The sequence below is a fragment of the Dunckerocampus dactyliophorus genome, chromosome 12 (assembly GCF_027744805.1).
Source record: "Dunckerocampus dactyliophorus isolate RoL2022-P2 chromosome 12, RoL_Ddac_1.1, whole genome shotgun sequence".
In the NCBI taxonomy this organism is placed as follows: Eukaryota; Metazoa; Chordata; class Actinopteri; order Syngnathiformes; family Syngnathidae; genus Dunckerocampus; species Dunckerocampus dactyliophorus.
Window position 1 is genome coordinate 6,353,448 of NC_072830.1, and position 23,060 is coordinate 6,376,507.

At 46.2% G+C, this 23,060-nt stretch overlaps 5 protein-coding genes across 10 annotated transcripts in view; 2 read left to right on the top strand and 3 right to left on the bottom strand.

The window, feature by feature from the left end:
- pak1 (p21 protein (Cdc42/Rac)-activated kinase 1) overlaps window positions 1–1,469 on the bottom strand; it is a 28,676-nt gene extending 27,207 nt beyond the window's left edge. The window contains exon 1 of one of the 2 annotated variants that reach the window (XM_054794273.1): window positions 107–1,469. The gene's annotated coding sequence lies outside the window, so the exon portion shown is untranslated. The remainder of the gene's footprint in view (window positions 1–106) is intronic. The other variant, XM_054794274.1, reaches the window with a different exon arrangement.
- Window positions 919–6,338, top strand: aqp11 (aquaporin 11). Its single transcript, XM_054794275.1, has 3 exons — window positions 919–1,760; window positions 1,895–2,011; window positions 2,086–6,338. Exons 1-3 carry the CDS (start codon window positions 1,163–1,165, stop codon window positions 2,169–2,171), a joined length of 801 nt encoding a protein of 266 aa, XP_054650250.1. The 5' UTR covers window positions 919–1,162; the 3' UTR covers window positions 2,172–6,338.
- On the bottom strand, window positions 2,443–7,289 carry clns1a (chloride channel, nucleotide-sensitive, 1A). Of its 2 annotated transcripts, none has more exons than XR_008573154.1 (7): window positions 6,870–7,289; window positions 5,933–6,069; window positions 5,724–5,855; window positions 3,229–3,467; window positions 2,963–3,136; window positions 2,814–2,880; window positions 2,443–2,753 (listed from the first exon to the last, which is right to left on the bottom strand). XR_008573154.1 is itself a non-coding variant. In XM_054794276.1 (7 exons), exons 1-7 carry the CDS (start codon window positions 6,986–6,988, stop codon window positions 2,810–2,812), a joined length of 750 nt encoding a protein of 249 aa, XP_054650251.1. In that variant the 5' UTR covers window positions 6,989–7,289. The 2 variants fall into 2 exon arrangements, 1 of the variants encoding a protein (XP_054650251.1); XM_054794276.1 differs by lacking the exon at window positions 2,443–2,753 and having other exon boundaries at window positions 2,810–2,880; window positions 3,229–3,234; window positions 3,357–3,467.
- A 355-nt stretch (window positions 7,290–7,644) lies between these two features.
- Window positions 7,645–17,069, bottom strand: rsf1a (remodeling and spacing factor 1a). 2 transcript variants are annotated; one of them, XM_054794278.1, is made up of 18 exons: window positions 16,835–17,069; window positions 15,384–15,475; window positions 15,195–15,287; window positions 14,823–15,028; window positions 14,632–14,735; window positions 14,463–14,549; window positions 13,251–14,373; window positions 12,990–13,149; window positions 12,718–12,912; window positions 12,525–12,629; window positions 12,339–12,418; window positions 12,145–12,193; window positions 10,745–10,857; window positions 10,610–10,671; window positions 10,224–10,401; window positions 9,931–10,145; window positions 9,672–9,863; window positions 7,645–9,604 (listed from the first exon to the last, which is right to left on the bottom strand). In XM_054794278.1, exons 1-18 carry the CDS (start codon window positions 16,986–16,988, stop codon window positions 8,883–8,885), a joined length of 3,930 nt encoding a protein of 1,309 aa, XP_054650253.1. In that variant the 5' UTR covers window positions 16,989–17,069; the 3' UTR covers window positions 7,645–8,882. The 2 variants fall into 2 exon arrangements, with proteins under 2 accessions (XP_054650253.1, XP_054650252.1); XM_054794277.1 differs by having other exon boundaries at window positions 13,233–14,373; window positions 16,835–17,068.
- LOC129191185 (pannexin-1-like) lies at window positions 16,754–22,729 on the top strand. 3 transcript variants are annotated; one of them, XM_054794284.1, is made up of 9 exons: window positions 16,754–17,112; window positions 17,915–18,031; window positions 19,000–19,199; window positions 19,291–19,406; window positions 19,482–19,669; window positions 19,735–20,013; window positions 21,479–21,701; window positions 21,775–22,003; window positions 22,114–22,729. In XM_054794284.1, exons 3-9 carry the CDS (start codon window positions 19,019–19,021, stop codon window positions 22,200–22,202), a joined length of 1,305 nt encoding a protein of 434 aa, XP_054650259.1. In that variant the 5' UTR covers window positions 16,754–17,112; window positions 17,915–18,031; window positions 19,000–19,018; the 3' UTR covers window positions 22,203–22,729. The 3 variants fall into 3 exon arrangements, with proteins under 3 accessions (XP_054650259.1, XP_054650256.1, XP_054650258.1); XM_054794283.1 differs by lacking the exon at window positions 16,754–17,112 and adding an exon at window positions 17,344–17,477; XM_054794281.1 differs by lacking the exon at window positions 16,754–17,112 and having other exon boundaries at window positions 17,329–18,031.
- Window positions 22,730–23,060: the final 331 nt, after the last annotated feature.

Here is a 23,060-nt window from a genome sequence, read left to right on the forward strand (position 1 = left end):
CCAGTCATTTAGCCCTCCGTCCAGTCAGCCCACCGCACGTCTCTACATCACGACAGAACATTCATTATAAGTTGATTGGAAAAGTACAAAAAATAAACAGTCTCACCCTTTGTGTGCTTGCTGATCAGAATCCAGGGAGAGTAACAGGGACGATGTATAACCTACACCGGACCACGCCGTGTGCTAAAGTCTGCTGAACTCCACCGTCCTCCTGCCTCAAGCCGAGCCCAGCCTCTGGTCCCGGCCTATTGTTAGCTAGCCACCATGGAGCCTCCAGCAGCGCACTCCCCGCCCCCTCAGCGTCAAAGTGGCCACGCCGTTGGTCGGTCCCTCTTCTTCCTCGCTGCTGATTGGCTGCTATGGGTGTTCCTTAAACACCACGAGGTGGATGGCAGGGAGAACGGGTGGTGCGTTCAGGGACAATGGGGCATTACGGCGGCACTGAAGAGTGGCCAGCGAGCATGCGCAGGACCGACCACGCCCTCGTGACGGATGTCCACCTGACACTTTTTCATATTTCACAAGTACTTTAGTTACGTACTACAACCATAAATGTATCATAGCTCACATTCGTCATAGATTTATTATCATTAATGTCAGTGTTCCTATTATGCCATTACAGTCTTTTCAGCATTCTGCCACAGAAACTACAGTTGCTCTAAGAAGGAGGTTGCTGAGTCTTACGACCTGTAGAAAAGTTAATCGGATTTGCTTTCATTCCTCCAAACGGTGAAGTAATCAAATCCATGAGGATCTCATTTAGGTCCAGTCTAGCCGAGTCTACCCAGTCCAAGCAAGACACACTAGAATTGATGACTGGGGACACAGCGACATCTAGCGGTTACACTTGCACTGCACGTCCAAATGAGATGACGCAATGATTAGCCTAAAAGAAGGCGTGGCCAAATGCCACTGAAATGTAACACTTCATCAGTGTTAACGCATGGCTAACATTTATGGACAAAGTTCTCTGTTTGTTTACATTTATCGCCTGTGAGGGTGAGGGGGGAAGGCCACTCCTGTCTCATGTGAGCCAGGGTCGCTGCATCTCATTCGTCCCAGGCTGCACGCCTCGTTCCCCGGCCGAGAGGAGCAGCAGCCAAACAGGGCAGCGAGGAGAGGCAGCAGCAACAGCCGCGGAGAAGACGTCTTTGTGCGGAAGATGTTTGCAGACGTCGCGGTGTCCCTGGCTGTCCTGGTGGGCATGGTAGCCCTGAGTGACGTCACCCGAAGGACCATGTGCCGGATCCTCGCGGGCACGTATGTGCACGTGTACGCTGCGGAGCTCGTGTCCACCTTCCAGCTGTGCTGCTGCACGCACGAGCTCAGGCTGCTGTCCGAGATGGGCGTGGTCCCAGCAGGTGTGTCTCTGACGCTGACATACCTGGCGGCGGTGACCCACGGCCTCACCTTTAGAGGGGCCACAGGCAACCCCATTGGCACGCTTGAGCACGCGTACCGCTCCAGGATCACGGGCACGGGCGCGGTTCTGAGGATCTCGTGTCAGTTTGTTGCCGCCGGAGCGGCGCGCGCCGCGGTGCAGGTGATGTGGGGGCGGGGCTTGTCCGTCCTACACACGCGCCACACGTTGAGCGGCTTCTGGTGCGCTAGCGCCATTCGCGCGCCTCCGCACACGGCTGCGTGCGTGGAGCTCGCGTGCGCGTTCGCCGTTCAAACGGCTGTAACGCACACACGCGCCCTACAGGAGAAGTACCGCGTGCACGCTATTGCTGCAGTCATCACGTCGGTGGTCTATGCAGGTATGACGTCACTTGTTATTGTGCACTTTGCTGTGCGTCAGTTACGTCCACTGATGCTGGTAGTGCAGCTCCAAGTTGAGAGTCTGCACTCTGACACAATACATGACAGTTGCAATGACGTGGTGTGCTTGCAGGTGGCAGTGCGACAGGAGCAGTGTTCAATCCAGCCTTGGCCTTCTCCACACTCTTTAGCTGCACTGGAAGCTCTTTGCTGGAATACTGTGTAGTCTACTGGATGGGACCCCTGCTGGGTGAGACTCTCTCCTGTTTCCTCAGATAACCCCTTGTCTCCTGCTTCCGTTTAGCGTGTTTGCCGTTCTTGCAGGAATGATGTTCTCCGTGCTGCTCTTTGACAAACTGTCACGCAAAGTGTCTTCTCAGTCGCCTCTGGACACCACGAAGAGGAAGTGAGCAGCTTCTGTACACGTCTGAAGTTGGACAAGCCTACTGAGCACCATCTGACCGGAAGAGCACAAACTACAACATTTTATGTGACTTTTATTAGATTGTAACTTTAAAATAATGAGCCTCACATTAGTGGCCACTTCATTAGGTACCCAAAGTAAAAAGGTCCCATACAAAAAGTACTAATGCACTCGTGGTGGTACAAAAGCTCACAGTAGATGTGTACCTAATGAAGTGGCCAGTGACTCTAAACAATAGGATGCATGTTTGACATTCCAACACAGCTACCTTTGAACTCTGCTACCTCAGTCACATCCATATTAAAATGTTCTGATAGGTTGGTGAAGTTAGAATAAAAAAAAAAGCAGTCAAGTAAACAAAAATCTACAAAAACTAATCTTTTATTGACAATTACGACAAAAAGGATACAACATGTTAGGTTGGTGTTAGATACAAAGACAACTTGTTTGACAGGAATGGATAATTCCAATGACGACATGCACACATGCAAGACTACTGGGATGATTGACAGCGTCAACAGAAGTGCTGAGGGCCTTGACGAACTGCAGCTCTCATGATGACGTCCATCTGCACACATGGGAGCGGTCCATAAAAGCAGTCTTATGTGAGATATGAGACGTGACTCACCAGTGGTCCACATCGGCGTCCTCAAACTGACCCGCTTCCGCAGCGTCAGCATCCACCTCCATCCCGTCTGCACACAACATGCATTCCCGGTCAAGCCCGCAGTGACATGGTATAGTATACTGTATGAATGGATGACGGCGCCGTCCAACCTTCAAACTCGGCGTTGCTCTGCTCCGTTCGCACGCCGGCCATGTGATACTGCTGAGCCACGCTGTGGGCCAACATGCCCTCCAGTCTCTCCAGCGTGGCCTGGCCCTCCTGCGTCAGTGCCGACAGACCCTCGTCGCACGTGTAGAAGGTGGGGATGTCGGCGTGGCCATGCTCTGCCGGGACGGAGAGAAGACGAATGCTTAAGATGATGTGTTTAAATGTTGGGTTTGAGTAAAGTTGCCGCATGAGTTGCTGCATGACTTACCAGCCTCTGTGGCGAGCCCACATCGGCAACCAGAGACGCACAAGGAAAGAAACGCACGTCAAATGTTAGACCCACTCGATTGCATTTTAATGTGAGTGTGTGTGTGTGCGTGTGCGTGTGCGTCTGACCGGCCTCCTCCACATCGTATTCTTCTCCTTCAAAGTCGTTGTCCGAGTCGTCGTCCTCTGGGTCAGGATGCAGCGCCTGACACTCGCACATGGCCGTGAACATGGTGTCCACTGCTCACACGCACACACACACACACACACACACACACACTGAGCATGTTACCCAAGTAGCATAAGAAATACATTTACGCAACATTCCAGAAAACTGGAGTTCAGTAGGAAATATCCCACTTGGTTCGATCTGAAAGTGTCGCATCACAATCAAACAAGTACGCCTTAGGCTGGCCACAATAAAAGAGCATGCAATAGTCATGCTGCCTGCAGTAATATCCACCGGAGCTGTTGCCCGTGAAGTGAACGTTCGTTTCGCTACCATAAGATGTTTCTGATAAGTTGGCAGTACATCCAACCGGCCTCACAACCACAGACCACGTACTGTATAATCAGACCGGCCCAGGACCTCCAATACAGTAAAACTGCACATTTTGGAGAAGCCTTTTATTGTGGCCAGCCTACAGTACGCCTGTGCAATAACCATGCTGGATTAAGTGTTCACGAACACAGATTTGTCAACATTTGAGGGAGATACGCTTTTTGTGTACATGGAAAAAGTTTTACATCTTTGAGTTCATCTCATGAAAGATGGGAGCTAAATTCAAATATTGTTGCGCGTAAAACTATTAAAACTACCAACGTCCCTCGCCACGTCACGCTTCGAATCTTTCGGCTTCACGCTCAGTTTTTCAAAACATACCGATTCACAAATCATGTTGTTTCGTGGTTAACTACGGCCTATTAGTCAAAAATGTGCATATTTAAGCAAATTTGATTAATTTTTGGGCTAAATTAGACAGCAACTTTATTGCAGACACACATGTCCATATCACTAAATATATAAAAGTACACTACAAAAACACAACACAAAACACGCATATAATCATTGCTGTTCGTAGTAATTAGAAAAAGTACAGGCATTTGTTCCAATGTTTCCAAAACAAGAGGAATGCCTTGTGTCAATTTGTAATGGCTCAATCAAGGCTATTATGATTCCATTTTTTGAATCAGCTAATCAGCTCATTTATACATAAAGTTCCTTAACACAGCATGAAAGGTGGGAACGTTGCTTGGTACAAACATATGGCTGGCATTAGTCCACCTTGGGAGGTTGAGAAAAATTCTAAATGCATCATTAAATGCCAAATTAAGCATTTTCATGCATAGAATGGCTAAATGAACTAAAATACAAACATAAGGCATTCAGAAGATGCATTCAAAGACATGTTGTGATGTTTAGTTTTTCCACATTGGTCACTAGATGCCAGTAATGTTACACTGATGAGACACCGCCGCAGGAAGTACACCAACTCGCCAACCAACAAACACAATTGGTTCCAGACGACCGTTCTTAAGTCGAATTGTTCTTAAGTAGGGGAAAAGGTAATATTATCAATGATATAGGTACAACATGCACGTGTATACATATAAAGTATATGCGTATGTATGTAAATATGAGTTTGGATGTAGTAGTAATATTAAACGAGGATAATTAATGAAATAAACAATAATAAAAATGATCTAATAATATGTAATGATAAAGGTTATTTACCTTTGAAGAGGAGTGGTCGAGCATACGTCGTGTTGGTGGAGGAGGAGGAGTAGTAATTGAAAAAAAGGACAAATCGTCGTCGTTGTTAGACTCTTCTAACAGAGGTAGTGTTCTGTGGGTGGTGTAGAATTAAGCAGGCCTATTAACTCTTCATAAACTTTAATCACAAGCTGTGCCGGGTTGCATCGTACAGCTACAACTTAGCTTTTCTTCACGTCTCCTCCCCCTGGTCTTCATTGCCTGTTGGTCCCATTATCAGTGTCACGGTGCCCTCTACTGGTCAAGCATGTGAAATATGGACTTAAATATTAATAAATATGGACTTATAAGGCAAAACATATGAAAATATAGACCAGTCGGCTTGTGTTTGTATCTCCGAATGTTCGCTTTTCGGATGTTCGTAAGTTGGGGACTTAGTGTACTGTACAGAAACAGGAAGTCCCCCCCACCCCCCAAAACCTCTCCCAATGGCAACGTTTAGTCTATATTATTTCTTATTCTGTCTACTATATTGGGTGTTATTTCATGTCTAGAGGGCTCTAATGTAAAAAAATAAACATATTTAGAAGGTCATAAACAGGTTTTCTATACTCTAACTACAAAAATATTCCATTTAGAAATAAGGACTCCTACTTCGCGGAAATTCACTTGTCACGGTTGGGTCTGGAACCTATTAGCCATGTTAAACGAGGGATGACTGTATGTGTACTGTGTATTAATTCTTTCAGATAACCACTATAGAAATCCTAACGAGTTCTCACATGCAGCTTTGTCACCGGGCACAAATCGGATCTCGGTGATGGCTCCGTCTTCATCATCGTCACCGTCACTGCTGGCGCCATCATCTTCCTCATCAGGTGCCTTGTCTGCCATTTCTGCCTCGTTCTCCTCCTCTGGGAGGGAAGAATGAAAAGACGGACCAGTGACAATGAGGAGTTCCACATCTGTATGCAAAGGCTGCGGGCCTCACCGCGGAGTTTTCCGTTGACCATGACGTAGAGATGCTCTTGAGGGTACGCGCTGACGTCTCTGGAGATGGCGTGCAGACCGATGGTAGGGTACTCCAGACAGAAGCCTAGCCCGGCACCGTCGAACCATGACAGTCGCCTTCAGAGTCAGAAAGACACCATTTGCTTTTAGCAGTGAAGCTGAAACTTCCACTGAAGCTGAGCAATTTATTCATACGTGTATTTTTTTTTATTTTACTTTGAAAGTCACCAACTAGGAATGGGCTATATTACAAATTTTGGTATTGATCCGATACCAAGTAAACACAAGGCCAGTATTACTGATCCGGAGTCATTTTTTTAAATGATTGTCATTTTTGCCTTTAATTTGTTCATTATCAGAATAATACACAGGACAATGTTATGCAAACAAAAATATATATATATATATATAACTGTGTAATAAATATATATTAAATAAAAATAAAAGTATATAATGTATAAATATCTATTTTTCAATTAATTGTAAACACTACAATATCCGCAATTAATACAATTGTTCCCTGCAATTACATACAATTTTGTGAGCAAAATAAAGTGCAAAATAAGCAAAAGCAAAAACTCGGCGCTCATTCAAATCCTTTGGCTTTTTGCCCCCAAACAGTAAAAAAAATATCAACAGGGTAACAATATGAATAGCATACCAAAAAACTGCATATTTGTGAAAATAAACATAACTGAAAAATATCGATCTCGTCATGCAAGCACTGAACCGCCCACTCCTACATTAGCTACACCGGAAGTTCCGTTTTTTTTCAAAGATTGCATTTGTGACTCGAATATAAACACTATTTCAAAACGGCGTGCTTCCAATAACGACACAAGGTCAATTTACATCGCACCAGCAAGTCGTAAATAAGCATTTTAGTAGCGAAAAGAGTCATGAATTGTTTGACTTACGTTTCAGCGACGTAGAGCGTCCCGCACCCCAACTTGTTGCCGTCCATGACCGCAGTGGTGTCGGCTTGCTGGAGCCTGACTCCCTCGGTGGGAGGACGGAAGTTCTTCAACAAAACCATCGTCGGAAGAAGAAGAAGATTAAGAATCCAAAGTGCTCCGGTCGTCAACAGGAAGGCGTTGGCGTGTCTGCTGCAGCAAATCCTGCTAATTTATCTCGATTACATTAATCTGCTAGCCGGGATAAAAGAAAGCATGCAAGCCAAGTCTGCTACAGCCCTCTGAAAGCGTGACGTTGAAGCCTGCGTAAGATCTCTAAAACGTGTTTAGTGTGAGTTTTAGCAACAGTAAGACGTCTTTTCATGAGTTATCGATAGCACAACGTGGCCTTGTGTTCGCTCCTGACAACCGGAAATGAGAAGCCTGGCACGCAAACGGCTTCCGCCTGCCTTATGACGTTTATTCTGGAAGTATGTCCCGGAAGAGCTTTTTGATGAGTGAAAAAAACGTATTAGCAACTGTTTGAAAAAAGAAAGAAAAATCTTACCCCCCCCCCCCCCAAAAAAAAAAAACAAATATTACATTTACGTTTAATAGACAACTACGTTACACATAAAATAACTATTTAAAATAAATAATTCTTTAAAATAGGCAGGCTACTGAAAGTGTGTGTATATTATACTGTAAACAAGTTCCCACATAGAGGAATAATACTGGTGATATATTTATATATACAATATTGTATGAATATATAAAAAAGAGACAAGTGTTTTGAGAAGATGCTCGCAGTGCTGGTTTTTAATAACTTAGACAACATTTAGGAGACAGTGACACTACAGTAATAACAACAGAGTCACGTCCACTTGAGTCTGTTTCAATCCTGGTAAGTTGCACTTGGAAAGAGGACCACTTTGTGATGGGAGCGCATCAGCTTAATCAACACAGCAAACTTCCAGCAGTAAAAAAATAAAGTGATTATTTAGTCACATGTGACCAGGCTGGCCTGCTGGGCTTTGATTGGTTAATACATCAAAATAATTAAATTGGGAGTTGGACTATAAAATGAACTTATTGAACACCTTCGATGCATTCTTGAAAGAGGTTGTGCTGATCCTTCTATTTGGAGGTCAGAACAGGTCAGCACTTAAAAAGAATACATTATGTTCCAAATTGATGTAAAATATAATTTCTAGCTTTTATTACAGATGACCATCTTTCTTTAAGCCCATTTATTGCTTAGACTTATAAAACTTTAAAGATGAATATTTGTGGGAGGTTAACTTTTAAAACAGTAAAAGAAAAGGTATTATTGTATGTTGGCCGTCATTTGGGAACAGCAGCTTGGCCCCGCAACTCCGGAGGACACGCCCCCTGGCTGCTTATTGTAACGTCACCTTGTTGCTGTTGGTCAGTTTAGCTAATGATACGGAAATGAGAAATTCAGTTTCTCGCGGTTAAAATGCTGCCCCCTGCCGTCTTGATTAAAAGTATTTTTTGTCGTTCTGGTCCGCTTTCACTGCTCCCAGCCGTGGCAGAATCTCAAACATGGCGGCGGGGCTCGCAGTGCCGCAGCGCTCCTCTCCTTCATAGAGAAAATAGAACAGTGTATCTTACAAGAGCACTAAAACAGACTAAACATGTACTATTTTACAAGAAGAGGGCACGGTAAAGTATGTACAGCCAACAACCTGTTGACATTTCCAGGAAGCCACCCCCTTTAAAAGTCAATGGATGCTTCGCCAACAGGAGACAAAGAAGTCTTCAGGTCACGTGATCCAGAGTGTGTCCTGGCACTCATTGACGGAGTGCTGTGAGAAGGACCACAGGGTTTTCAGGAAGAGTTAGGTGGATGGATAATCGTGACCATCTAGCGTCCTTTTATGGTCAGAGCGTGCAGCTACTTGTGCGTTTGTGTTACAAGTGTGATGACGGTCGGACTATGATGGCAAGGAAGGGGAGGGGGAAGAAAAGTCCAGAAAGTTCCAAAGTAAAAGCCACAAAGAAGAATGTGGTCCATCACGACTGTGGACTGTTCTGGACAGAGTTTAATGAGTCTGACTCGGCCTGCTCTTCCTCCTCCTCCGCATGTGAGGGGCCATTGTGTTTGTCCTGCCCGCCCAACCTTTCACCTTCTGTGGGCTCGGCAGCAACTGCGGTCCCAGGCTTTGTCGGGCCCCTGGAGGTCCGATGTCTGTTAGACAGAGGCGGGCTGTCGCCCCGCCCATCGTCCTGAGCATCACTGTCATCTTTCCCTCCAGCTTCTGACTTCTTCATCTCCTGCTCCGACTCCCCCTCCTCTTCCTCCTCCTCGTCCGAGTCGATGCGGTTGAGTCTTTTGCGTACGGGGCGGTCCTCCTCGGAGGAAGATTCAGATTCTTGGGAGTCGTCGTCGTCTTCATCCGTGGAAGGTCTGCGTTTCTTCAGCATCTGAGCGAGGCGCTTGCGGCGCTGCTGGGACAGCATCTCCCTCCTTTTCCCTCTGCCCATTTTGTCTGGGTCTTCCTCCTCTCTGGCTGTCCTCCGCTCGTCTTCGTCATCCTCCTTTTCCGAGGATTTCCTTTTACGCCACCTCCCTCTCGCCTGGTCGTCGTCGTCCTTCTCGCCTTGGCGTCTTCTCTGCTTTTCTTTGGATCGGCGAGCGCAGACGTCTTCCTCTTCTCTTCTGCTCCTCTTCTCTCTTCTCCTTCGACCAGCTTCATCGTCGTCCTCCTCTTCAGAGTCCCGTGAGGAAGGCGACACTGCAAGAACAACACATGGTGAGCACATGATGGGGTGGGGAAGATGGTTGCTAAGCGAACCGCTAACCATCGCTGTAGTCGCTGGAGAGATGTTCCTTGCGCGGTCGGCCGCGTGGTTTGACTTTTTCCCTTTTGGGAGACGTCCTGGAATTGTCAGATGACTCGGAAGTCTCTCTGTAGTTGACCTGCTGGCGGTGGCCCCGCCTCAGCCCCCCCCTCTTCTTATCAGAGTCCGACATGTCGCTGTACTGGTCCGCGTCTGACAAAAGCACAAGAAAATATTAGAAATGCTTGACTTATCAGCACAGAAGAAAAATTAAACTCACCCAGCTCGTCATCGCTGCCACCGTCCTCCTCTGAGGAGCGTCTCCGGCGCCGGCGCCGCCCCAGTCGTCTCCCGGCTTTGTCTTTGGTCCTGCTGGGCCTGTGCTTAGGCACCGACCGTCTGGGGCGGGACCCGCTGTCCCAGCTGCCCGCATCCTCATCTTCCTCATCGTCATCATCATCAGCGCCTGAGCCTCCGAACTCTTCATCCTCTGAGCTGTGCGAGGACGACAAAGCCAGATTTGGTCTCACACGGACTGACGGCAATGCTGCAGTCAGCAAAACAAGATGTCACCTTTCACTGAGCGTGAACTCGTCCTCACTCTCCGCCGCCGTGCTGTCACTCTCCAGATCGTTCAGGCGCCGCTTCTTCTTGTTCCTGGTGGTGGTGTGTGTCTGGGCTCTGATTGGCCCGCGGCGACCCAACCTCCCGTCCTGAGACAGGAGAGCTGTGATGTCTCTGCCTCCCCCTGCTGTTACATCGGCGCCATTGCAGGTTATTTACTTCTTCTATTTTATATTTATCACTTCTTATATTTATTGTTATCTCATTTAGTCTTATTACATTTTTATCCTTATTTCTTTATTTTCCTATCCCATTGCACAAGCTAAAAGATATACTGTCATACCATACCAAGCAAGAATCCATAAATATCACAAACTATCTCTACGTCCACTCACTTTGAACATCCCCAGTGTCCTCCTCTATGGCCTCGTCGATGGCGTCATCAAAGTCGTCAAATCTGAAGCACAAATATATTAAGTTAGTAAACACATCAGAGCAGTTCACATGGTAAGCAAACAAGCCACACCCACCTGTAGCTAATGTGCTTCCTGGTTCTGGTTGATCTCCTACCCAGATTTTTACTTTTCTTTGGATCTTTCTTCTTGGCTGACGTTTGTTCTCCCTCCTCCTCTTCCTCATCTCCCTGTGTGGACGAGACAGTCTCAATTGACGTACTTCAGTACTTTTGGTCACATTGAGAAGTCGGGCAAAATGCAGTGCACTATCAGCATCCAGATGTTGCAGTCATCTTGGCTATGTCACGGAAGGGGAGGGACTAAGTTGAAATAATGATGGCTAAGGAGCAACCCATAGCCAGGTAGTGAACAACAACCAAAATAAATGCCCCGTTGAGTGGTTGCAATTTGCCATTAAAAAGGAGAATAGGATAAATATTGCTATTGTCATGTCGAGTAATTTGGGAAAGCACTCAGGAGCGCCCATAAATTCTGAACCTTAAGCGCACCTGAAGATAAGCCGCACCCACCAAATTTAAATAGAAGAAAAATGTTGCCCATATATAGGCCACGCTTATCTATAATTAAGTGTAACATAGTATATTTACACAGAAAGACACACTATAAACCTTGCAATCCCACCTACACTTGGTGTTCCCAACCTCACTTGTTACTCTGTGACGGGAGACACGCCCCCACCTCCCACCTGTTTCACAGCTGCCGCAGTCCAAGCAGTCACAAGAAGCTGTAGTAATTCTATCTACATTGATCAAACTTAAGTTTTGCGAGCTCAAAACATGGTTACTACATAAGACTTCAAAACACGGTATTAGCGTCCACTTCAGAAATTCACTACTTGCTGAATCTGGACTGTAAGCATCATAGGTACTGTAGTTTTTTTCCGTCATAAATTGTTACAGCCACAGGGTTCAAAGTAGGTGAAAAAAGTAGCGGCTTATAGTAATTGCGGTATAATGGTATGTACTGACAGAAGTATTCCATTTTAGACACAGGCTGTGTTTTTCACGCACTTATGATACTGAAACTTCAAAAAGTACAGTATACTGTCTACACTGCATACTTACTTCCTGAGTGCACATTTTGACAGTGTCGTGCTGTTCAAAATCCATTACTGTTGTTTCACACTTACCGGAAATGATGATCGCAATATTTATCTGCTTCCTCTTCTTTGCTAGTTTTAAATTGTGAATTGCAACTACTGGAGTTAGTCCCTCCTCTTCTGCTACGTAGCCAAGACGGAGATGACTGACAGTATTTAGGGTCCATCACTGCACACTCATCATTTGGGGTGTGATGAGTGCAACAGCAGAGTACTGACAGTGCACTGCATTTAGCTACTGTATACTTCGCAGCTTGAAAGCACTTATTCACTCAAAATGCTATGTGGAAGTGCGCCAATTGACACATAGCTGCAGCTTAAGTCTTCACATTCGCCATCTTGGTGCTCTACTCACAGGAATGATGTTCTCCACGCTGATCCCGACGTATACCAGCCTCTCCCTCCTGACACAGAGGCAGAGAGGAGGGTCAAAGGTTACCTCATCTTAACAAGTTCATCATCTCTTTCTGCTTGGCTGCGTCAGCGTACAGGGGAAGATGCTTCATTGTGTGGTTTTTTTTTGTGAGCTCACAAAAGGTGTGTGTTTACCTCCTCTCGGCTCGCTCTCGCTTCTTCAGAGCACTGTCGAGGTTCAGCAGCTGCTCTTCCAGTCTCTCACACAGCAGCTTCTGCAAACACACAAACACACCAGATACCAGGTTGCTCAGAAGTGTGCAAATTGTCCCTTCTGTCATTAAACCCATACATAGGGAGGCTCTCCTTAGGAGGACTTACGTGTTGGCAGGGGGGACAGAACCACTCGCCATCAGGGATAAGCATGAGGGGAGGGCGCAGGCAGGCGGTATGATATCCACTGTCACAGGAGTCGCACAGCAGGATCTACAAACGACACGCACGAGATGAGCGTGTCTGACTGTAAGAGGACACGATGGTCATGATGTCGCTGAGGTAAGGGAGGAACACTCGCCAGTTCTGGGTGGTTGGGAAGGCCGCAGTGAGAGCAGGCGTCCTCCTTGGGAATCTCCTCAGATTGACAGGACTCCTCTGAGTGGCACCCTCCCTCGCTGGCCTCCTCTTTGTCCACCACCTCCTCTGCGTCATTCGGTTTGCGTCTTTTGGTGCGAATGTTGGTCCAGCGGGGGCGTCCGTGTCTCCGTTTGCCCTGAAACGCAACATAAAGACAATTTAAAAAAATAAATAAATACAATGTCACTCAAAAAAATATATAGTTAAAATTACCCTTCGCTTCCTGGTGTGGACAACAGCTTGAACTTTTCTGTCTTTTGTGGTCGCCAAACTCTGCTCCTCCTCCTCTTCTCCTTCCTCCTCCTCTTCTTCTTCTTCTCTTGTGGTCTGCTTTCGTTTCTTTTTCTGCCCGTCAGTGGCTTTGGAGCTGGGCCTGCAGGTAGACATAGCAGACCATCTTTAAAAAGAAGACAACCACTCCCCCATGTGAATGCTTTATGCATGACTGATACAAACTTGCAAATCCTTGCAGACCTCCTGAGCGACCTGCCCCCTTCAGACACTTCCCTCTGTTGCTCTTTGGCCCGCAGCTTGTTTCTGCGATGAGGAGGAATCTTAATCTTCAACCTGATTCCTTCTTTCTGGAGCTCTGAGGAGGCTTCCTCTAGTGGGCGTGACCTGTGCTCAGAACCATGTACAATGTCCTTCTCGCTAGACTGATCCACCAGGCCGCCATTGATGCATTCCCCCTCCTGCTGGGGTTCTGTGACAGAAGGGGCGGAGCCTGAAATACTGGTGTCCTTCTCAAGCATGTCTTTGCTTCCTTCCTCTTCCACATGAAGTCCCTGCGATCCTGAGTCGGTGTCCTGTCCTTGAAGGACGCTCTCTGCAGTTTCTTTGTCCTCATCCTTTGTTGTTTTCTTGCCCTTTTCCTCCACCTCCAGTCTCTCAGCGCCCTCCGCTGGCTGAGGCGGCGAAGTGGTGGCAACAGATACTGCCTCCATGACGATGGGTGCATTTCTCACCAGCACTGACTTCCGGCTCACCTCTCTGTCTTCCTCCACAGCTCTGCAGCCGTTTTCTTCTTCTTGTCCAGCGCAGGGCGTTTGAACGCGCTCCGGTGGGCCGCGGATTACCCCGACATGACCTATGACGCTCACAGCCTCATTTTGTCCCTCTTTGTGCGGCAACAGGAGTGACGCCCTCCCGTTGGTCAGCTCTCGTTTCAGGACCGACTCAGGATGCTGTTGCGATGCCGCAGGGCCACTCGGGGGCGCCACTGAGACATCCTTGCTGTGGATGACGGCGGGATTGCACACGATGATGCTGCTGCTGCTGCTCTTGTTGTTGAGGTGGTTACTGTGGTAGCTTTCTGCCAGCTTCAGCTCTCTCTTCTTCAGCGGTATCTTAGCCTGCTGGTTGCTCCTGACGACCGCGCGCTCAGCCTCCTCCTCCTTGTTCACTTCCTGTTTTGATGTGGCCGTGACAGTTGCCATGACAACAGACACGGCGCTTTTGTGGGCATCGGAGTCCGTGCGCTCTGTTTTGATGACGGAGGTAATGGTGCTCACGTGGTTATCAAAAACAGGAGGTGGGTCATCGGCCTTCTCTTCTTTCACCTCCTGTTTGATGGTCGGCGTCCGCTCTTGAGTTCTCACTAAAACCAACAACCAAGAAGCTTTTCTAAAAATTACTGGAAAGTTTGCAATGTTAAGAATGAATTATAATGAAAACAATCTTTACTACCTTGTTTTAGGTTTTTTCCTTCATTTTCAACCTTCACACCATCAACAACGCCCTCTGAGATCTTGCTGAGTTTGCTGACCTCGTCCACTGTGTTACCACACAAGAAAGAAGCTGTGTTAGGTATTTTTGGAATAAATTTTATACATCATATTAAGATGTTTCTACCTACCAGCTTCTCTCTGTGCAGGACTGCTGTTTCCAGATCCAGCCCGGTTCTGGTTTGAAACTTGGGCCTTCAGGAGCTCCAGAGCATCTGCCAGGTCGTTGCGGGTCCTGATGAAACAGTTTGGCGGACAAACGGGTTGAAGGGAGAGAGGCCACCTGAGCTGGATGGCACACCAAATGCTCTACGAGTCCTACCTGACGATGCACCTCCAGGTGGACCCATCCAGGTCGTCCTGCTCCTCCGTGTACAACCGGATGTTCTGCTCCTGGTCCAGCTGAAGCCAGTACATGAGGCCCTGGCAATCCCGCCCGATAGGCTGCAGGCGCATCTTCTCTGGCTCCTCCTCGTTGATGGCCATCTTGAACTTGAGGTTGTCGTCAAACTGACACTCGCACAGATACTGACAGCACACATGGACAAAAGAAGAATGAAATGTCATTTTCATAGTTAACAACACATTTTCTATGTCAACTGCTTGGCTAATTCAAACACTTTCAAAAAGTGTTTGTAAGTGGCAAAATTAATTCATAAGGTGGATGGAGGTGGAAGATGCAGGAATGTCGTACTTTGAGGATGCTGGACTTGCACTCCATGGACATATCCTGGTAGCCGTTCTGTTCCAGCTCCCACGCCCAGGCACTATTCAGTTCCTGGCACATCTGCAGAAGGCAAATGGTACATTTAGTCCAAACAAAAAGCTCTTTTGTCACCTCGTTCTCACACAGATGGAAACAGTTGGTGTGGATGCTACTTGCCTTGGCAAGGTATTTTTCCCAGCGGTCAGAAGAAACAGTCTTCCCAAGTTTTCGGATCAGCTTCACATGAAGTTCAATGAGAGGTTTAGGAACTGAAACACACATTACAAACACAATCATTGTAGGCTTCAAACCGCAAATGCTTCTTAGTGTTTGATCCACTTCTTATCTGAGGACATTTGACAGCTAAATTCATACTTGGGCAGTGACAAGAGTCTTATTGCAAAATACAAGCCTAGCTATAAAGAGAAGACTTATTTTAATCCATCAATTTTCTATGCCGCTTATCCTAATTAGGATCGCGGGGGTATGCTCGAGCCTATCCCAGCTGACTTCGGGCGAGAGGCGGGGTACACCCTGGACTGATCGCCAGCCAATCGCTGGGCACATATAGACAAACAAACATTCACACTCATATTCAGACCTATGGACAATTTAGAGTCGCCAATTAAGACTTAGTTTAATCACTTGTATTAATTTCTGTTGTTTACTTCCTTCTACGGCAACAATAAAAGTCAACTGTCGTAAATAGTGTCGTAATCTGTTACGACGTCACACCGTATTTACGCCGAAAAACTCTTCAATGTACACTGCAAAGATTGAGTTAATCGTGTCCGGAAGACTTTAAAATCTTATCAGATCTTATCGAAGCTCAAACGGGTGTGCTTTAAACGCTGATAGCAGCTAAAACGTAATGAACGCATCTTATATTTACTCTCAGCATCTTGCTAACTTCTCAAGCTAGCAAACAGCTAAAAGGCCCTACTGCGCATGTGCACATTTGACAGCCACAAATTAACATCCGCTGTTTTTATCTGCTACTGTAGCTTAGCAGTGACACTTGTTTTACTTACAACGTTTAGTAACGTATAGGTAGTTAAATGAAGTTGTCCGGGGAATATTACTGCAAGTCCTGTTGGCAGTTAAGAAGTCCACCTGACAAGACTGTGAGCTAACAGGCTGCATCATGGCTACCTTCACGATCACATTCGTGTTCCCCTTCATAACATTAACAACTTGACTCTCCCCAGGCCTCTTAAATGTTCTGTTAAATGTTACTCCCGCACTGGACCCCATTTTCCACTAACTTTAGCCATTTAGCTTCCTTCCTCACGGCAAAGAATGTAAGGCTTTGGATGCTAGCTTTGTGTTGGCTAACGACGCTTCCTCCTGGTGCAAACTTGTAAACTAGCTGTAAATATTAGTGTTTGTCTCTGAAATGGCGAAGGACCAATGGAGGTGAACACCTTGTTGTGTCTATGTAACGTGCTGAAAGCTTTGCTAGCGAGCTGCAGTAGCTGGCGATGTTCATCAGGGCCACACACATCTTCATCACCCTCACCATCATCGCGATGATAGTGCTGATGGTGTGCCCCCCCCTCTCCTCTTCCAGGCTCCTAGTGTCGCAGCTTTCCGCCACTTCTTCGCTCCGCCGCTAACCGGTCTCTCACCTGTCGTCTTGTCGCGCAGGTAGCCCTCCATCTGCGGGAAAGTAATCTCGGGCAGGTCGAGGGCCGCTCCGTAGCGTTCCAGAAACGAACAGACCTCCGCGAAGCTCGGGCACAGCGCCGGCTCGGAGCTTCTCACCAACGCCGGAGCAGCCATCTTTCCAGGCGGAGAGAAGCGGGAGGGGAGGGCCGCTGCTGGGATGCGAGTGAAAGGAATGAATGGGGCGCTTCAAGCAGTGGCGTTGTCAAGGCTGCACCGAGAGCTGTCGTGTTGTTTCCGGGTACGCATTTCAATATAAAAGCACTGAGTCTCTACATGATACGCAAACGTGAAAATAAGCCTTCTAGAATACCATTATGTCAGTAAAATAACAAAATTGTATTTCAAAAGCACATATGTGTACACAATATCCACGTTACGTTCACATTGGGTTATTTTTTTATATTACTGCCAAAACCATACTTAATATTTCCGGTACATATGTCGGTTTGTGGCAGCAACTTCACTAGGCTCAACTTGAATTTATCGCGATAGAACAGCAGCAGCAGTTCAAAATGGTTTTGGATTAAGCAAATTTACACTACGAAGCAGATATAGGAGGCTGCATGCAAATTGCTTTACGGATGAGGTTTTACTACACTAAAAGTAGGTGCTACTACGTCATCTGCTAGGACGCAAAGTATCTAGTATTATTGGGTGTAAATTGGAAGCGTTATTAAGCTTACTTGTTTTGCGTTGGTGTTGTCGGTATAATAGCGCCTTCTCTACTTTAGTGCCCCGACTGGGCTGATTTACCAGCCACAGCTTTGATTAAAAATATCAAAGAACAGATCTTAACTTTTTGACTTCGATAACAGGTGTTTGTAGAGCATAATAAATACATTAACAAAATCCAACTACTCTGGTAAAAACAATATAGTCGAGAACCTCTGCCGATTTACCCCCAACTGACTTGAAGGCAACATTTTGAGAAATCCGAGCCGACATGCGCTCCTTGGAGGCATCAGCGCAAAGAATGCCGGAAGTGGTTTTGTCGCGACAGGAAGTTGATTCTTTATGAAAGTTGTCTTTTGTTCCACCAGTTGAATGCCTCTTCTGCCACGTGATTTAACTTAAAACGCATCGAGACACCCTAATTGCTTCCAAACCTGCTCCAATTCAGTCATGTCAAGGTAGAAAACGGCTTGTAAAGAACCAAGGTAAGTTTATCCCGCTTTTGTCTTCATTAGGATCATCTCAACTGGCTACTTTTTAATAATACGTCATCACGGAATGTTTAGTTTTTAACTTTTGTAATTGATGTGTGGCGAAATCTACTTACTTTCACGCCCTGCTAAACTAAACATTACAGTCCCGTATTTTTGTCATTGATGGCTGCCAATTAAAGAAGTGACATAATGCTAATTCATTATAGTATTCAGCACTGTCAGTGAATGTAGAGCTCTTGGTAAACATTGCAAAATGCAGCTCTTGCTGAGCGCTGACCTTGTCTCTTTACGGTGCGGAAAGCCTGGTTGTTTTGGACTGGATTTTATTTTTAACCTGCTACCAGACAGCTGCAGATGCAATGCAGTGATGAAGACCCGCATGCCAGAGACATGCTCAATCATGTCTGCCCTATGTATCTATAGTCTGTGAACTGTTACGCTGTTTATAAGCCATTTGTTTGGAGCAGAACGATTGGCAGCTGCTTTTGGAATACAGGAAGCATGTTGACCATTAAAATGATTCAAATAAATGATAATTAGGGGTGTAGATCATTTGTGTGACAGCTGCTGGCTCTGTGCACCGCTCTGCTCCTCTTAGTTCCATTATGGGCACATACATTTTTTGAATGCATGCGGACAAATACAGTGACTATATTAAGTGATTTATGTAATATTCCTTGCTGCACGTGAGCAGTAAAACTGAAATTTGATTAAATCAAAGATGTTAGGTCGAAATAGATACTTCATATTACCGATTTTAAGGAAGTGTGATGCTAAAAAAAAACACGCAGTCCTTCATGTGATGGCTAAACCTCAAGTCATGAGCCACATTAAGCAAGCCTCCTCCTGCAGGCCAGTTGACATGTCTGTAGAATGTTTGTAGAATGTCTATGAGGTGTACCTAAAGAAGTGTCCACCTAGGGTGCGTTGCATGGGTGTCACTTTCTATGCCTCTGCAGGTGAACTTAGAGCGGCAACATGGCCATCGCCCACGCAGCCACCGAGTACGTGTTCAGCGACTTTCTGCTGAAGGACCCCAACCAGGCTCGATATCGCAGTGTCCGCACCGAGCTGGCGGTGGACAAGATGGTGACGTGCGTGGCGGTGGGCCTCCCCCTCCTCCTCATCTCACTGGCCTTTGCTCAGGAAGTCTCCGTCGGTGAGCATCTCGCACGGGACTGCGGCGCACGTGAAATGATTTCATGAGGAACATGAGTGTGTCAGGTGGTTTTTCTGTTTGCTTGTTTCAGGCACTCAGATCAGCTGCTTTGCTCCCACCAACTTCTCCTGGCGACAGGCAGCGTACGTCGACTCGTACTGCTGGGCCTCCGTGCACACGCACACGCTTCCCCTGTGGCTGCACAAGGTACACACACACACACACACACACTATTCTTAGTTGTATTGTCGATAAATAAGGTCCACTGTGTCTCCTGTCCAGTTCTTCCCGTACATCCTTCTGCTGGTGGCAATGCTGACGTACACGCCGGCCTTGTTCTGGAGATTTTCTTCAGCGCCGCTCCTGCAGTCGGATCTGGGCTTCATCATGGAGGAGTTGGACCGCTGTTACAATCGCGCAGTCACCCTGGCGAAGCGGATGACCACCTCGGGAGTGCAGAGTACAGACAGGTATAGAGGTCTTCCTGGTCTCTTCCAAAAACCTGCAGCATTAATAACAATTGTCTCCTGGTTAGTGACCCCACTGAGGGCTGCTTCAACTACCCGCTGGTGGAGAAGTTCCTGATGACCAAGCGGTGCTCGCGGGTGCTGCTGCTTCGTTACCTGCTGTGCCGCATCCTGACGCTGGTCACGCTGCTGTGCGCCTGCCTCTACCTGGCCTACTACCTCCGCCTGGCGTCTCTCACCGACGACTTTGGCTGCACGCTGAGAGTGGGCCTGCTTGCCAACGACTCTGCTGTCCCCGACAAGGTGCAGTGTAAGCTCATCGCTGTGGGAGTCTTCACGCTACTCAGGTATGTAAGTGGTGGTTGCTACGGCAACAGGCTAGGCTGTCTGTTGCATTTTGTCTTTGTCCAATGGAAAGCATGTTTTGTATCTTCAAATTGCCGTGAAAAAAGCTGCGATGCGGAAGTTATGCACTTGGCCCCATTACAATGCAATGCGATCCAACAAAAAAGCTTGTTGCGCACCTTGTGTTGCACCGTCTCTAGGACTGGAGTGGAACAAGTCATAAATCAATTGAGTTAGGACATGTGTTGGATTTTTCAGCCTTGGCGGAGGTCTAGTGGCACCACTTGGTAGTACACCCCCCTCCTCCGGAAAGGATCTGTTAACGTCGGCCACGTTGCCACCTAAGAGGAAGTATCTTGCCTGTGTTTGAAATTGTACACTTGCGTACTTACACTTATCATTTTGAGTGCATAAGTGCGTTCATACTGAGATGTATGGCAAAGTGCAGTACGGATGTCGCCCTCAACACGAACATGACTCGTGAGTATGCAGAGATGGAGTCTCACCACCATCCTGGCTACATAGTGGAAGGGGTTTGACAATTCACAATTAAAAAGGAGAGAAGTAGAGGAAGCGGATAGATGTTGCGGTCGCCGACAATGTGCAATGACAGTAATGGATTTGGGACAGCACTACGTTGTCAAAATTAGTACACCGTGTACAATAATCCCACGCCACGTAACGCTTTGTGTTTTGCGGCTTCACTTTATCACAGTTTTTCAAAAATATATGAATTAATAAGTCATCGCTGTTTTGCGGTTTAATACAGCCTGTTATTAGTAAAAAATATGCATATTCAAGCACATTTTATAAAAAAAAATCCTAAATCAAGCATTTTCACGCATAAAAATGAAGTAAAATACAAATACAAGGCATTCACAAGACTCATTCAAAGATGTTGTGATGATATGTAGTATTTTACAGTGGTCACTAGGTGTCAGTAATGTTACCATAATGTTGGGTGAGTCACACAAGCACCAGACTTGATTGCCGGAACAACAGGCTTTTACTGCAGTTTTGAATGATCTCACAACAGGCACAATAATCCCTAACACGGGCTAAAGCTAAAACTCAACTCTGAACCCCTTATGTCACTTCCTGCCTGCACCCCACTCGGCTCCCCAAGCACCAGAGCACATTTACAGCAACACACACGAGCATGAGTCTTGTGTCTTAAATGGCTTACTTTCTTTTATTATGTCTACTATATTGAGTAATATGAGTGTAAAGCTAACCTTAGGAGTGTCATTTCATGTGTAGACAGCTCTGATCTAGAAGGTTGTAAACAGGTTTTCTATGCTCTAACTAAGAAAATATTACATTTATAAATAAAGAATCTTACTTTGCGGTTGAGTGTGGAACCGATTAACTGCGATAATCAAGGGATCACTGTGCATAGTGTACTTATTTAAATGTAAGTATGGAAGTGCACGATTTGGAACACAGCCCTTGTCTCTTCCCTCCCAGCCTCGTCAACTTGATTGTCTTTGCCGCGCTGATCCCCGTGGTGTTCTACGCCAGCCTCCGCCCCCTCCTCTGTCATGGGTATGCACACTTCCTGGAAACCTACCAATCACTGCCCACAGTGAGCGTCCTGCCCAACCCCAGCGGCCAGTGGGACGACCTTTCTCTGTATGTGCTCTTCCTGGAGGAGAACATTAGTGAGCTCAAGTCCTACAAGTACATGAAGGTGTGTTATTGTACACTGACGCATTGCTCAAAGGGACAGAATAAAGAAATCAGGTTATCGCTATTGGTGGTAGGTGCTGGAGCTGCTGAAGAAAGGAGGGGAATGCTTTGGGGAGGACTTTGACGCCATGGGTTTGCTGCAGACGCTCTGTCTGGTCAAGATGGACTCCGTCGATAATAGAAAAGCCCCCGAAGCCATGGCCAAACCCGATCAGCTTGTCATGGATGCAGAAGAGTTGTCCAAGAACAACTTTACGAGCCCCAGCTCAGGCGCTGACAGCAGGATGGAAACTGAAATGAAAGGTGAGCTTCTGAGCAGGAAGTTTTACTATGAAAGTTTATCAGAGTTTACCAGATAAACTAGATAAAAGTTTACCAGACATCCTGTAGTTACATCATCAATTTGTTTACAGAGTTCACTCCCCTGCTGCCAGGCAATGGCGACGTGACGGGCAGCAAAACAAACAGCGAGGGCGGGGCTCTGCGGCAGCGAGCTATGTGATAGGGCGCTGGTGTCTTAGAGGAAGTGGAGTCCACTGTACATCTGCGTGCACCAGATGCAGACGTCTGTCATCAGCTAATTTGCATGTTTCTGTACATTGTTTCTGTGAGTGTGTGTGTGTGTGTGTTGAAGTCAATGTAGTGTTTACATTAGGAAATACCACTGCCCTCCTTCCACTAAGACCCCAAAACTGTGATCATGTGACTACTTCTACCATCCACAACCATTAATGATCACAGTGATGGTCATATCAAAGGTGACATGATGTATTTACAATATTTGTGCTCTTTTTGACTTTATGAGATTATTAAGCACCTTTCTAGACAACATCCAAGATGTGTCTCATTATAATAATATTTTTACCCTGGGAACGTACTGGAAGTTTGTTTTCGTTGTGTGCAACCAACAGTAATAATTCACAATGACTGTACGGGATCGATGACACAGACTCATTGATGTGAATGTTTGAATAATACTGGAATGAAACATGTCATGATGCTCTAAAACTAGTAGTGGCATCTTATCAATTTGTCTACTGTTTTTGTACAACTTTTCTCTTGGCTGCATAAATGTAAAGTTTTATTCACCATACTGGTGAAGATACTTGTTTCATGCATGTTTCGATGGGATGCATTTTTAAATTGGTACTTAGTGACAACCTTTCTAGTGATGAAACATACTGGTTTTTGATAATACATTTTATTATGTTACTATATCTGTCCTTTGAAAAATAAACTTGCTGCTGAGTGGTCTGATCAATGTTGACATTAATATATGTATTAAGATAATTTCATTTCTATTTATATGAATGATATATTGCTATATGTTGGCCTTCATAGTAGCTACGTGGGAAAGCTT